This window comes from Anolis sagrei, chromosome Y (assembly GCF_037176765.1).
Source record: "Anolis sagrei isolate rAnoSag1 chromosome Y, rAnoSag1.mat, whole genome shotgun sequence".
NCBI lineage: Eukaryota > Metazoa > Chordata > Lepidosauria > Squamata > Dactyloidae > Anolis > Anolis sagrei.
In genome coordinates this window covers 69,425,302-69,438,155 of record NC_090035.1, presented here as the reverse complement: position 1 = coordinate 69,438,155, position 12,854 = coordinate 69,425,302, and the positions used below count along the sequence as shown (strand labels likewise).

Genomic DNA, 12,854 nt, shown 5'->3' with positions numbered 1-12,854 from the left:
AGGGCCATAAATGGCCCCCAGGTTTAGTTGAGGACCCCTGTCTACAAGCTAGCTGGCATTACCCGCCCCCCTGATGTGCAATGGGAAGTTGCTGCTAAATGTGAGAGAAATAAGGTTGAACACTGTGAAAGCCATCCACTCCATGGCTACCAGCCTCCTCCCAGTAGACTCAAATCAAAAGCTTTATGAGAACTACCACTCCTCTTGGTGTCTTCCCAGCAACAGCAAGGGTATCCCCGGGCAGCTAAACCAGGAAATCCCAACTGGATGCCTCCCTACGAGGGTCTTCTTCCAGGGGCAAACCAAGAATAGGCAACTTGGAAATTCCTGAACAGACTCAGAAATGGAGTGGACAGATCAAAAGACAACCTGGCAAAATGGCACCATCTAGAAGAATCTCATACCTTGTGTGACTGTGGAGCAGAATAGACAACTCCGCATCTGTATGCTTGTCCACTATGCCCTACCTCATGTAGAGAGGAAGAATTGTTGGAGGCTACAGACAATGCCGTTGCTGTTGCCCATTTATGGTCAAAAGATATTTAGCCACCTGTGCTCCATTTTTTTCAGTTTTATTCTAATTTATGCAATGCTTTTGATATGAAATAATAATAATCCAGTAATCACCATCTGCTCACCCACAGAAAACCATATTTAATAATCTAGAGCTGATGTAGTCTATCCAAGGGGTCGGGGCTGGTCAGTGACAGGGAAGGAGTGTCAGGCAGCGCAAAAGGAAGGAGTGTCAAGCAGCCCAAATAAAATAAATAAAATATAAAGAGGAAAGAGGCTTGTGGACCAGATTTTCATCCTCGCAGCCCACTGGTGGTCCACAGCCCACAGGTTAAGAACCACTGCCCTAAATAGATGGCCCTTGGGGGCCCCTTCCAATTCAATAGGGGAAGTATATTAATTCATTGAGATTGGGGATGTCATGGTGCCCTTCTGCTTGGAAGAAAGGGGTTGGTCAAGATGGCCCTTGATGGTGTATTTACTATGATTTTTCTTCCTGGGTTACAAATGTCATTTCCTAATTGGTTCTATCGTAGAAATGTGGAGAAAGTTTATTAAACTGCAAAAACTTGTGCTTTAGTACATTTATATTTATTTATTTATTTATTTATTTATTTATAGTATCTTGTTGACTCTCCACCAATTTAATGAAGTGTGTGCCATAAAAACAAAGTTCATGGAGTAGAACAACTACTTTCAAAGTAAGAATTACACCATTAAACAGTAAATAACACTTTCAAACCAGGAACAGATTTTCTTTATTATTAAAAAAATGTTGTTTATAAAAACTTTGAAAATTCACCAAAAATCCATGGATAAATTAAACCTTCTGAAATTTGGTGTGCTAACAGTGATAAATGTGTTCTACCATTGTAGCACATTTCAGCCCAATATCTATAAAATGAGGGAGAAAGCAGCCCCTGAAGTTTCCTCAATTATAGTAATTTCATCAGACACAATTGCTATAATGAAATAGTAACTTGCAGTAAATTTTGTTACTCTTGTTGTAGTAATTAATTTTTACTAATTATATTTTAGAAACACTTTAGAAATTTTGTAATTACTTTTGAAACATTTTTTATTGAGTGTACATCCCTACTAAGCAACTATGGGACCCGTTGTTTTACCAGGTTTTTAGCCTTCTCTGAGTTCTGGTGCCTCAGAACTCCGAACAGTCAGGCTTTATTTCCTGGAGTATGGACTGGTTGGATCTTCTTGCGGTCCAAGGCACTCTCAGAATTTTCCTCCAGCACCACAGTTTTAATACATGCATTTTATAGAATGCTTTTAGATGATTATGTGTTTTTAGCAATGTTGTTACCCACCTTGAGCCACGAGGAGAGGTGGGTAAGAAATAAAATGGTGATGATAATTATGACAAAAATTAATTTTAAGAAATTAAAGTGAATGACATTCTGTTTGTTCTATGAAAGGGTTACTGACAATAAAATACTTTTGAAAGGCATAATTTGGAGATGATGATGACGACAGGTTGAGTTTGTGTTACCCAAAATGCTTGGGGTCATAAGAAGGGTTTCTGGATTTCAGATTTTTTCAAATTATGGAATAATTGAATTTGCATATATATAGAAAAACAAAATATATATGCAAATTCAATTATTCCAAAATGGTATAAAAAAGTGTTGTGACTGTGTTGGAAGTGTCTTTCATTGTTGGTGGGCTTGTGACAAGATCAAAATTTTTTGGAAGGAATTACACATCATCACAAATAAAATCCTGAACATAAAGAAAGAGATGAAGGCGGAATACTTTCTCCTGGGCATTTTTGATTTTGCACTAGAGGAAAACAAGGACAGACTCCTTTTTCACATGATGACGGTGGCAAGGATAGTGGTGGCCAAAAATGGAAGAACAGTGAAACCCCAACGGTTGACGATTGGATTTGTAAACTTCTAGACATAATGAACATGGACTGTTTAACAGAACACTTGAAAGACATGCAAAAAACGGCAAAAACTAAAGTCGACTGGTCCCTAGTAAAAAATTACCTTCATACCAACTAACTGTGGAATAAGGAGAAGCTTGCGAAGAAAACCATGCCAGCATTTATACTAATAAGCGCAACGGGCTATAATCATTAGATAATATTGCTAACTCTCTTTCTCTCCATCCTCCACCCTCCCCGCACACTCTTTCTTTACCATACCACACACCCTTCCCAATTCTCCCAGCCCCTATCTACACCCTCACGTCCTCTTCCTCCCTACACACCCCCACTGCTTTATTTTATTCTTTGATATGTCGATGATTGACACTCTCTCGATGTACTCTTTTAGAAACCCTTAATAATAATAATAATAATAATAATAATAATAATAATGAATTTGCATACACACACACACACACTGAAATTGGATCTACATCTAAACATGAAAAGCATGAAAAGCCCTAAACAGTTCCGGCCCAGCTTACCTGTCCGAACGTATCTCTTCCTATGAACCATCCAGGTCTTTAAGATCATCTGGGGAGGCCCTGCTCTCGGTCCCGCCTCCCTCACAGATGCTATTGGTGGGAACGAAAGACAGGGCCTTCTCAGCGGTGACTCCTCAGCTATGGAACACCCTTCCTAGGGATGTTAGATCAGCCCCCTCCCTCCTAACATTTTGAAAAAGACTTAAAACCTAGCTTTTTTTAGTAAGCATTTGCAAATGCAGTGTAACAGGCTAATTTAGATCCACGGAACAACAGGACAATGCTTACTGGAAAATTATTTTAGTAACAAGACACTGAGGACTTATGTTTTATTGTTTTTTATTGTTCCTATTGTTTTTATATGTTTATATTATATGTTAAAGTTTTTAATTATATTTTATGTTGCTGAGGGCATTGAATTATGCTGATTGTAAACCACCTTGAGTCGCTTTTGGGCTGAGAAAGGTGGTATATAAATATGGTAAATAAATAGATGTTTCCTATATGCCTCATAAATATAGCCGAGGACATTTTTTAATAATTTTGTGCACGAAACCAAGTTTGGATCTGGGGATGTCTGTTGCAGGGACCCAAACAGAGAGTAATCTCTGACATAGTTCTGCTTCAGTCCACTGATGGGAAATGTCTGTTCATCGTTGCCTTTCTTATTTCCTCCCGGTATCCACTTGCTATGTGTTGTAGAATCATAGAATCAAAGAGTTGGAAGAGACCTCATGGGCCATCCAGTCCAACCCCCTGCCAAGAAGCAGGAATATTGCATTCAAATAACCCCTGACAGATGGCCACCCAGCCTCTGTTTAAAAGCTTCCAAAGAAGGAGCCTCCACCACACTCCGGGGCAGAGAGTTCCACTGCTGAATGGCTCTCACTGTCAGGAAGTTCTTCCTCATGTTCAGATGGAATCTCCTCTCTTGTAGTTTGAAGCCATTGTTCCGCGTCTTAGTCTCCAGGGAAGCAGAAAACAAGCTTGCTCCCTCCTCCCTGTGGCTTCCTCTCACATATTTATACATGGCTATCATATCTCCTCTCAGCCCTCTCTTCTTCAGGCTAAACATGCCCAGCTAGAGGGGTAGCATTACTTCCCTAGATCTAGACCAGTGGTTCTCAACCTTCCTAATGCCACGACCCCTTAGTACATTTTGTGGTGACCCCCAACCATAAAATTATTTTTGTTGCTCCTTCATATCTGCATTTTGCTACTGTTATGAATCATAATGTAAATAATATCTGATATGCTGGATGTATTTTCATTCACTGGACCAAATTTGGCACAAATACCAAATACGCCCAAATTTGAATTTGGTGGGGTTGAGGGCAAATTGATTTTGTCATCTGGGAGTTGTAGTTCCTGGGAATTATAGTTCACCTACAATCAAAGAGCATTCTGAACTCCACCAACAACGGAATTGAACCACACTTGGCCCACAGAACTCTCATGACCAACAGAAAATACTAGAAGGTTTTGGTGGGCATTGACCTTGAGTTTTGGAGTTGTAGTTCACCTACATCCACTCAAACAATGACAAATCTGAACCGAACTGAGCACAATCACTCAATATGCCCACCTGCAAACACTGGTGGAGTTTGGGAAAAATAAGCGTTGTCATTTGGGAGTTGTTGTTGCTGGAATTTATAGTTTACCTACAATCAACCCAACCAGTGATAGAGTTGGGCCAAACTTCCCACACAGAGCCCCCATAATCAATAGAAAATACTGGAGGGATTTGGGAGGAATTGACAGTGATTTAGGGGAGATGTAGTTCACCTACCTCCAGAGAGCACTGTGTTCCAAAGACCATCAGAAATATGTGTTTTCTGATGGTCTTTGGTGACCCCTCTGACACCCCCTCGCGACCCCCTCAGGGGTCCTGACCCCCAGGTTGAGAAACGCTGATCTAGACACTATGCTCCTATTGATGCAGGCCAAAATCCCATTGGGTTTTTTTGCTGCCACATCACATTGTTGGCTCATCTTTAACTTGTCCACAAGGATTCCAAGATCTTTTTCACACGTACTGCTCTTGAGCCAGGCATTGTCCCCCATTCTGTAACTTTGCATTTCGTTTTTTCTGCCTAAGTAGAGTATCTTGCATTTGTCCCCGTTGAACAGGCATGTGGCCGGGGGGGGGGGGGGGGGGGCGCTCGGGGGGCTTCAGCCCCCCCCCCCCCCCGAAATTCCCATGGTGATTCGTGAAAAGGCCTTACTGGTGCATTACTTAAACTGTTATGTTTATTCATATCATGATCTGATCACCATACTCAATATATCCCATATGCATGGGGGTATTGGGGTAATGATACCAAAGGTTTGCTAGGCTAGACCCTCTTTCACTCAGACTCAGCCCCCCCCCGAAATTCACCCCCCCCCCAAAATCCCCCTTTAAAAAATTCAGCCCCCCCCGTCCGTCCCCCCCCCCCAAAACGAAATCCTGGCTACGGGCCTGCCGTTGAACTTCATTTTGTTAGTTTTGGCCCATCTCTCTAATCTGTCAAGATCATTTTGAATCTTGCTCCTGTCCTCTGGAGTATTGGCTATCCCTCCCTGTGATCAGTAAATTCTCATCTCGCTATATATGTGTTCTGCTTCGCCCCAATGATCAGTGAGCTTTGGTTGTCAGAGAGGCTGGAGAGCTGTGGAAGTGGCTGGGGACTGTGAGACCTCATAGCCCTTTCAGCTTCACCCCCATCTCTCCTATCATGACACACAGCACCACAACACATTAACATGCAAACCCATCACATATGGCTCCCCCCCCCCCCCCCCCCCCCCGCGATTACAAATTGTACCCAAATGACAAATCCAGTCTACTTCCTCAACTGGGTTGAGGAAGCCTACAAAAGTTTATGCAACGTACTTGGTTCTCTTAATTGCAGATGTGCTAGAAGACCCCTTTTGATATCAATACAGATGAGCACGGCTACGTATTTTTATTATTCATTTTTATTGAGATGTCTTGCCTGTTCCAGTTTTGCAAACAGTTCTGAAGTGGATGATCTCAACTTCTCACGTCAACATCACCTTTCCTTGTAGGTTGCCTCTCTCCAGTTTGAGGAGGCAAGTTTTTTGGAAGTAAGCAGAAGCGCTGAGTTCAAGAAAGGAATTTGGTGAATGAGATTCCAATCAGACTGGACAGGAGGATGGCAAAAGTGCTGCTCCCTGGAGCCAGACCGGCACTGTTTGAGGGCGTCTTAAGGCTGATGGTGTGAGCCATGTAAACAGTGTTACCAGAAATGAGACCCAAAAGTGGTTGAATGTTGGCGGCCGAAGGTGAAGCACACCCTCGAGCCGAAAAAGGTATTTGGACTCTTGATGCTGTGAAAGAATCATAGATAATATTATACCACACTGGAATTCCACAGAAGAGACCAAAGGCCCTATATCTCAGACAACAAAGCCCCCCTCCCCTCATTCTATATTTTCAGGGTCTGCAGGGCAGTAGGACCACTCATTTGTAGTGCAATAAGCTGGACTTGTTTGGTTTTTTTTTTTAAAAAAACCCTGTGTATCCTGTTTCCTTTTATGCACTGATCAAGGGGCATGAGGAACAGATGGTACATGGTAGTGTATTGATGAGAGATATGAACCTGTGGATTTTTCAAAAGAAGAATGTATTAATTTAGGGTTGTGGCTAGCACAGCAGATTAACCACCAGCTACACAAGATCTTGCTGACCTTAAGGTTGGCAGTTCAAGTCGTAGATGGGGTGAGCTCCCGCTGTCAGCCTATATTCTGCCTATCTAGTAGTTTGAAAACAGCAATGTGAATAGATATATAGGTACCACTTTTAGCAGGGAGAAAAAAGGTGCCTCTGAAAAACATGTCAACAGTCCAATCAGGAAGGTGTCTATGAACGACAGAGCTTCTCGTCATGGAAGAATGGAGCAACAGCACCTCCTCATGGCAGAGTTGTGCACAGCCTTCCAATGTCAGAGATGGAAAAAAGAGGGAAGCCTGCCTCTGTTTATGTACTGTCCTGTCTTTGTCAATTGTACTGAATGTTTGCCATATATGTATGTGTAATCTGCTCTGAGTCCCCTTGGGGAGATAGAGCGGAATGTAAATAAAGTATATTATTGTTATAGTTGATCATTCATCACTGACCCATTTCAGAGTTAAATATCCACGTTCTGCTTTTAGACCAGTGGTTTTCAACCTGTGGGCCGTGGCTCACCAGTGGGCCATGAGAATGAAAATCCGGTCCTTGAACCTCCTTCCTCTTTATGTTGGAGAGTGGTCCCTGGTCAGAGTGGTCCCTGGTCAAAGTGGTCCCCAGTCAAAGTGGGTCCCAGTCAAAGTGGGCCCCAGTCAAAGTGGGCCCTGGTCAAGTGGGCCCCAGTCAAAGTGGGCCCTGGTCAAAGTGTGCCCCAGTCAAAGTGGGCCCTGGTCAAGTGGTCTCTGGTCAAGAAAAGGTTGGGAACCACTAATTTAGACACTGAGGGCATCTGTATTGGGTTTTATCCTTTCAAGGAGGGAGAGAATTTGAAACTTTCAATAACTATTTTACAATCTGGTCTAAAACCCCCGAGTGGATTCCCATTCTACTCCCATGGAAGTCAGCAGATGGCACTGCATATAAGGCAAAGCCAGTTGCAGCATGGCCTACTTTGTATTTATCAAAATTTCTCTAAGAATAGAAAAAAATATTGATAAACATTTGAATTCCTTAATGAAAAAAAAGGGTTTCTTGGGTATCAGAAAATTTCAATGAAGAAAATCCTAGAAAATCCTAGAGGGACACGAATCCTTGTTGCAGAGATTCTTAGGAAGGGTATTGGTGGAACATATCTGGAGGAAGGAAACCATGTTCTGGCCAAGATTCTGTAAACCAAGTACTATACAGCATGGTTGAGGAAGCTGGATATGTTTAACCTTTGGCACAGGTGCCCCGGATCCCTGCCTTTTCTATCCCTACTTTGCCAGTTGGCTCTTAGTCTCAATATATATAAGCAGGAAGTGTATATGAAATGAATAAATATGGCACCTGAATCCATGCTCATTACAGTACAGCTTACCTACGATATTAGCGCCAGTAATGTTGATGCATTGGTTCTCTGACTGAGCGCAGGTCATCATTGTAGGCTCGCAGGAGGCAGGATAGAGACCAAAACATGAAGGGCATTCCACTTTGCTGACTGCTGTGTCTTCTTTTGGCACTGAAGCATGGGAAGGTAGAATTGGTGAATAAACCTGTTTCAATATATGTCACATTCCTTCTCTATAAACATTTGGCAACTGAATCTCTTACTTTGGTCATACATCATGGATATTGCTGGACAATTCAATGACTTCCTTTGGTCCTTACCACATAATTCCCATCCATTATGTAAATATGTCTGCTAAACTTGTAAGCCAAAAGACTTTGTAAGACAAATACGACGAGAGTTTCATGTGCCAAACATTATGCACATTTTTAGACACACACCCAGCTCTCTTTCTTCTGAATTCTTCCTCTTTTGTTTCTTGTATGAAATATAACTAGGGACTGTGTGTCAATTATGTTTGAATATTCTTCTATGTACACTTCAGACTGAGCATAGTATGGTAATTAATATTAATAAGAATATAATTTCTCTAGATCAGCGTTTTCAACCTGGGGATCGGGACCCCGGGGGGGGGGGGGGGATCATGAGGGGGTGTCAGAGGGGTCGCCAAAGACAAACAGAAAACACAGTATTTTCTATTAGTCATGCATGGGGGTTCCGTGTGGGAAGTTTGGCCCAATTCTATCATTGCTGAGGTCCAGAATGCTCTTTAATTGTAGGTGAACTATAAATCCCAGCAACTACAACTCCCAAATGTCAAGATCTATTTTTCCCAAACACCACCAGTGTTCACATTTGGGCATATTGAGTATTCTCCCAAGTTTGGTCCAGATCCATAATTGTTTGAGTCCACAGTGCTCTCTGGATGTAGGTAAACTGCAACTCCAAAACTCAAGGTCAATGCCCACCAAACCATTCCAGTATTTTCTGTTGGGATTGTGGTGCAGCTGGCTGAATGTCAGCTGCATTAAGATCACTCTGACCAAAAGGTCATGAGTTCAAAGCCAGCCCGGGTTGGAGTGGGTTTCCAACCAATTGTGTGTAGCCTGTTGTCGACCTTTGCAACCCAAAAGACAGTTGCATCTGTCAAGTAGGAAAATTAGGTACCACCTTAAAGTGTGGGGAGGTTAAATTAACTAATTTATGAGGCCATAAAGAAGACTCCAACAGAGCATTCCAGCGGAGAAGCATGTGGGGAATGTGGAAGTACTTCATCAGCATCGCACATGGACGATGAAAGTGACAGCTCCCCTGGCGGCCAGAAAAAGTTAAATAGCCTCTGTGTATGTCTGTATATGTTTGTATGTCAAAATTGGCATTGAATGTTTGCTATATATGTGTACACTGTAATCCACCCTGAGTCCCCTGTGGGGTGAGAGGGGCGGAATATAAAAGCTGTAAATAAATAAATAAAATAAATTGGTCATGGGAGTTCTGTGTGCCAAGTTTGGCTCAATTCCATCATTGGTGGGGTTCAGAATGCTCTTTGATTGTAAGTGAACTATAAATCCCAGCAGCTACAACTCCCAAATGACAAAATCAACACACACACACACCTGCACCAACCCCACCAGTATTCAAATTTGGGGTGTATTGGGTATTTGTGCCAAATTTGGTCCAGCGAATGAAAATACAGCCTGCATGTCAGATGTTTACATTATGATTCATATCTGTAGCAAAATTACAGTTAAGCAGTAGCAACAAAAATAATTTTATGGATGGGGATCACCACAACATGAGGGAATGTATTAAAGGTTCGTGGCATTCTGAAGGTTGAGAACCATTGCCTTAAATGCTATTATTGCATTTCTCTAAGTTAACAAGCAATAAAGTAAATATGTTGTGAGTTTGAAAACATTTTTGTGGTTCCATCTTATCCTTAAATGTTGAGTCAACATACCTTCAGGGACTGTATTGCAGTTGTCTGTTGTGCAACACCTAGTATTGGTCCTCATATAAATTCCTTTTCCCACCGTTACACTAACGCTCCCATCTTTACAGTCAGAACTAGGCATACAGCCCTTCTCTATATATGTTGTGGGGGAGCTTCCTGTTTGAAGGGAAGGAAAGAATCAGTACAGTTACGAAATGGGTAGCAGGCAGCTATGTTGTTCTGTTTAGGCATTAACAATCAAAAAATTCCATGGCACCTTAATAATAACTTTATTATTTTTCAAGCTTTCAGGGATAATACATGAAAATGTGTGCCGTGATCAATTGTTAGTCTTTAAGGTATCATAGGCCCCTGTAATAATCATTGTCCAATAATTATTGATATAGTTTTGGAAGAGGGACAGCAGTCAATGTTTTCTGCCAATTTTTGAAAGCTTTCACCCTCTGTCTTGAATAGATAACACTTGAATGTTTTCAAAATTACTAAAAATCAACTGAAATCAACCTGATCTAGTTCAATGGAACAACTCTTTATGGCATTTTGCAACAATCTGATACAATGTATTGTTATTGAAGACTTTCATGGCTGGAATCACTGGGTTGTTGTAGGTTCTTCGGGTTATATGGACATGTTCTAGAAGCATTCTCTCCTGATGTTTCGCCTGCATCTATGGCAGGCATCCTCAGAGACTTCACAACCTCTGGGGACACCCTCCATAGATGCAGGCAAAATGTCAGAAGAGAATGTTTCTAGAACATGGCCACATAGCCCGAAAAACCTACAAGAACCCAATCTGATACAAAATGATCCAATTACAGATAGAATCATAGAATCATAGAATCAAAGAGTTGGAAGAGACCTCATGGGCCATCCAGTCCAACCCCCTGCCAAGAAGCAGGAATATTGCATTCAAATCACCCCTGACAGATGGCCATCCAGCCTCTGCTTAAAAGCTTCCAAAGAAGGAGCCTCCACCACACTCCGGGGCAGAGAGTTCCACTGCTGAACGGCTCTCACAGTCAGGAAGTTCTTCCTAATGTTCAGATGGAATCTCCTCTCTTGTAGTTTGAAGCCATTGTTCCGCGTCCTAGTCTCCAAGGAAGCAGAAAACAAGCTTGCTCCCTCCTCCCTGTGGCTTCCTCTCACATATTTATACATGGCTATCATATCTCCTCTCAGCCTTCTCTCCTCTCAGATAGTTAGACTACACCAAAGAAGCCACAGCCCTATATTTTCATGACCAGAGCGGGCTATTAATGGGTGTTAATGAAGTTAAGATGACTAAACCGAGGCTATCATATTTTGGACATGTCATGAAATGACTCAAAAAAATTAGCTTTCCACCCCCGCTAGTTGGAGTCAGAGTGCTAATTGCTCACCTCCAACAATAGAGATTGGTGGAAAATAGTCCCTGCCAGGACTAGCTCCTAGAGTTCACTTGAGATCTAGCACTGGACCAAGACAACAGCAATCTGAACTCCTGTACATAGGGAAGAGGGGGGGTGGGTTTGACCTTGGTTGCTTTCCCACCCACTCTCTGCCCCTGGGGATACCGGGCATGTGGGGGGGGCTTTATTTTGCCCATTTGCCCCCTCCCCTCCCCCAGTGTTTAGAAGTTTTAGGAACTTCAGTTCCCAACGGCTCTGTTTTCTACTGTATTGGGGCTCTACAGATCAGGGAGAGTGTTTGCATCCAGGTTTTTCTATTCCCCTTCTCAGTGAGCCCCCCTCCTTTTACTAACATGGGAGCCATGATTTCAGGTGACTCAGCTCAGCTGCTTTCTGGTGGGGGCAGCTGTGGCACCTCCCAGTCTGCACTTTTATCTTTCATTGTGCCGTCGTGCCTGGGGACTATTATTCTTAATGAAGGAGGGATGAACGTGGCATCTTCCTCCCAAGGGATTGCTTCTTGCCCTCCTTTAGGAAACTGGAACTCTCAAAAACCCAAAACACTGTAAATAACTCAAAATAAGTTTTATTGATCACAAAGAGTTATTTCTTAAAGCAATGAGCTGGAAACTTCAGAGGGGTGAAGGAAAATATACGTTACAGTCTCAATTAGTCCTGGGTCCAAGGTGTTTGAAGCTGAGAAGCCTTTCCAAGTTTCCTCTTTCCCCAATGGCTGTGAATGCTGGAGCAAACCACAACCCCAGTTCAGATGGCGTATGTTTTGAAGACTCAGAATCTTCCTTTGGTGCCAAAAGAACCGGTTTGAAGGCGCTTGAGACTTCCAACGTCGTTCAGGTTGGTCTGAACATGAAGCACAAGTCTCAAGGGTAAAAAACCTCAGAACTCATGCTAAGAGGTAACTTAAATCAGGGTGTTTTAGAGTCAAGTCTCTTACTCATGTCCATCTGGTACAAACTCTGATGGCATAATGAAAAGAAAAAGGAAGCACTCCCCCCCCCCTGCAGGAAGAGGTGGAGCCAAACAGTACTGATTGACAGCTATAAGTAACCAATCCATCCAACTATACATAAGCAGGGTAAAAAGGCAGGATTAAGCATGATACAACAGTTTAAATCTTGCAACTAACAGTTCTACACATAGGTGGTGCCACTCGCACCGTCACATTCATCCTCACCGGGCAACTGGCGGCTTCACCCTCATTACAAGGGGTCACTGGGTGGCCAGACTTGAGGGGGAATGGTCTCCGTTTTCATATAGAGGGACAGCCCTTGCCACCTGGCTACCATTTCCATGGCAATTTGTTAGAGCTACGGCCTGGCCTGGTAGCAGTGTGCCCCTTCCCTGGCCTCAACCAAGCATTGACGCACACCACTTGTTCTTCCTTCAGCTGCCAGCCAGCTGTGCAACCAGATGGCTCATGCAGCCGTCCTGCCCCCTCCACTCCCCATAGCAACCAGGAAGGGGTGATGTCAAAAGGCTCAATGGAACCAGAAAAAGAGTCAATCAAGCAATTTACAAGACCTTAAGCAATGGTCTGGGATC

The 12,854-nt window shown here is 42.8% G+C and overlaps 1 protein-coding gene across 1 annotated transcript; it reads right to left on the bottom strand.

The window, feature by feature from the left end:
* Nucleotides 1-5,891: 5,891 nt before the first annotated feature.
* LOC137095546 (phospholipase A2 inhibitor and Ly6/PLAUR domain-containing protein-like) lies at nt 5,892-12,265 on the bottom strand. The gene is made up of 4 exons (XM_067462328.1): nt 12,247-12,265; nt 9,910-10,059; nt 7,980-8,120; nt 5,892-6,279 (listed from the first exon to the last, which is right to left on the bottom strand). Exons 1-4 carry the CDS (start codon nt 12,254-12,256, stop codon nt 6,056-6,058), a joined length of 525 nt encoding a protein of 174 aa, XP_067318429.1. The 5' UTR covers nt 12,257-12,265; the 3' UTR covers nt 5,892-6,055.
* Nucleotides 12,266-12,854: the final 589 nt, after the last annotated feature.

What these genes read in the sequence shown, in the direction of transcription:
- LOC137095546 (XM_067462328.1), bottom strand. An exon ending in CTGCAATACAGTCCCTGAAG is followed by an intron (nt 8,121 to 9,909) that starts GTATGTTGACTC and finishes CCCATGCTTCAG; the next exon opens with TGCCAAAAGAAGACACAGCA. An exon ending in TACTGGCGCTAATATCGTAG is followed by an intron (nt 6,280 to 7,979) that starts GTAAGCTGTACT and finishes ATTCTTTCACAG; the next exon opens with CATCAAGAGTCCAAATACCT.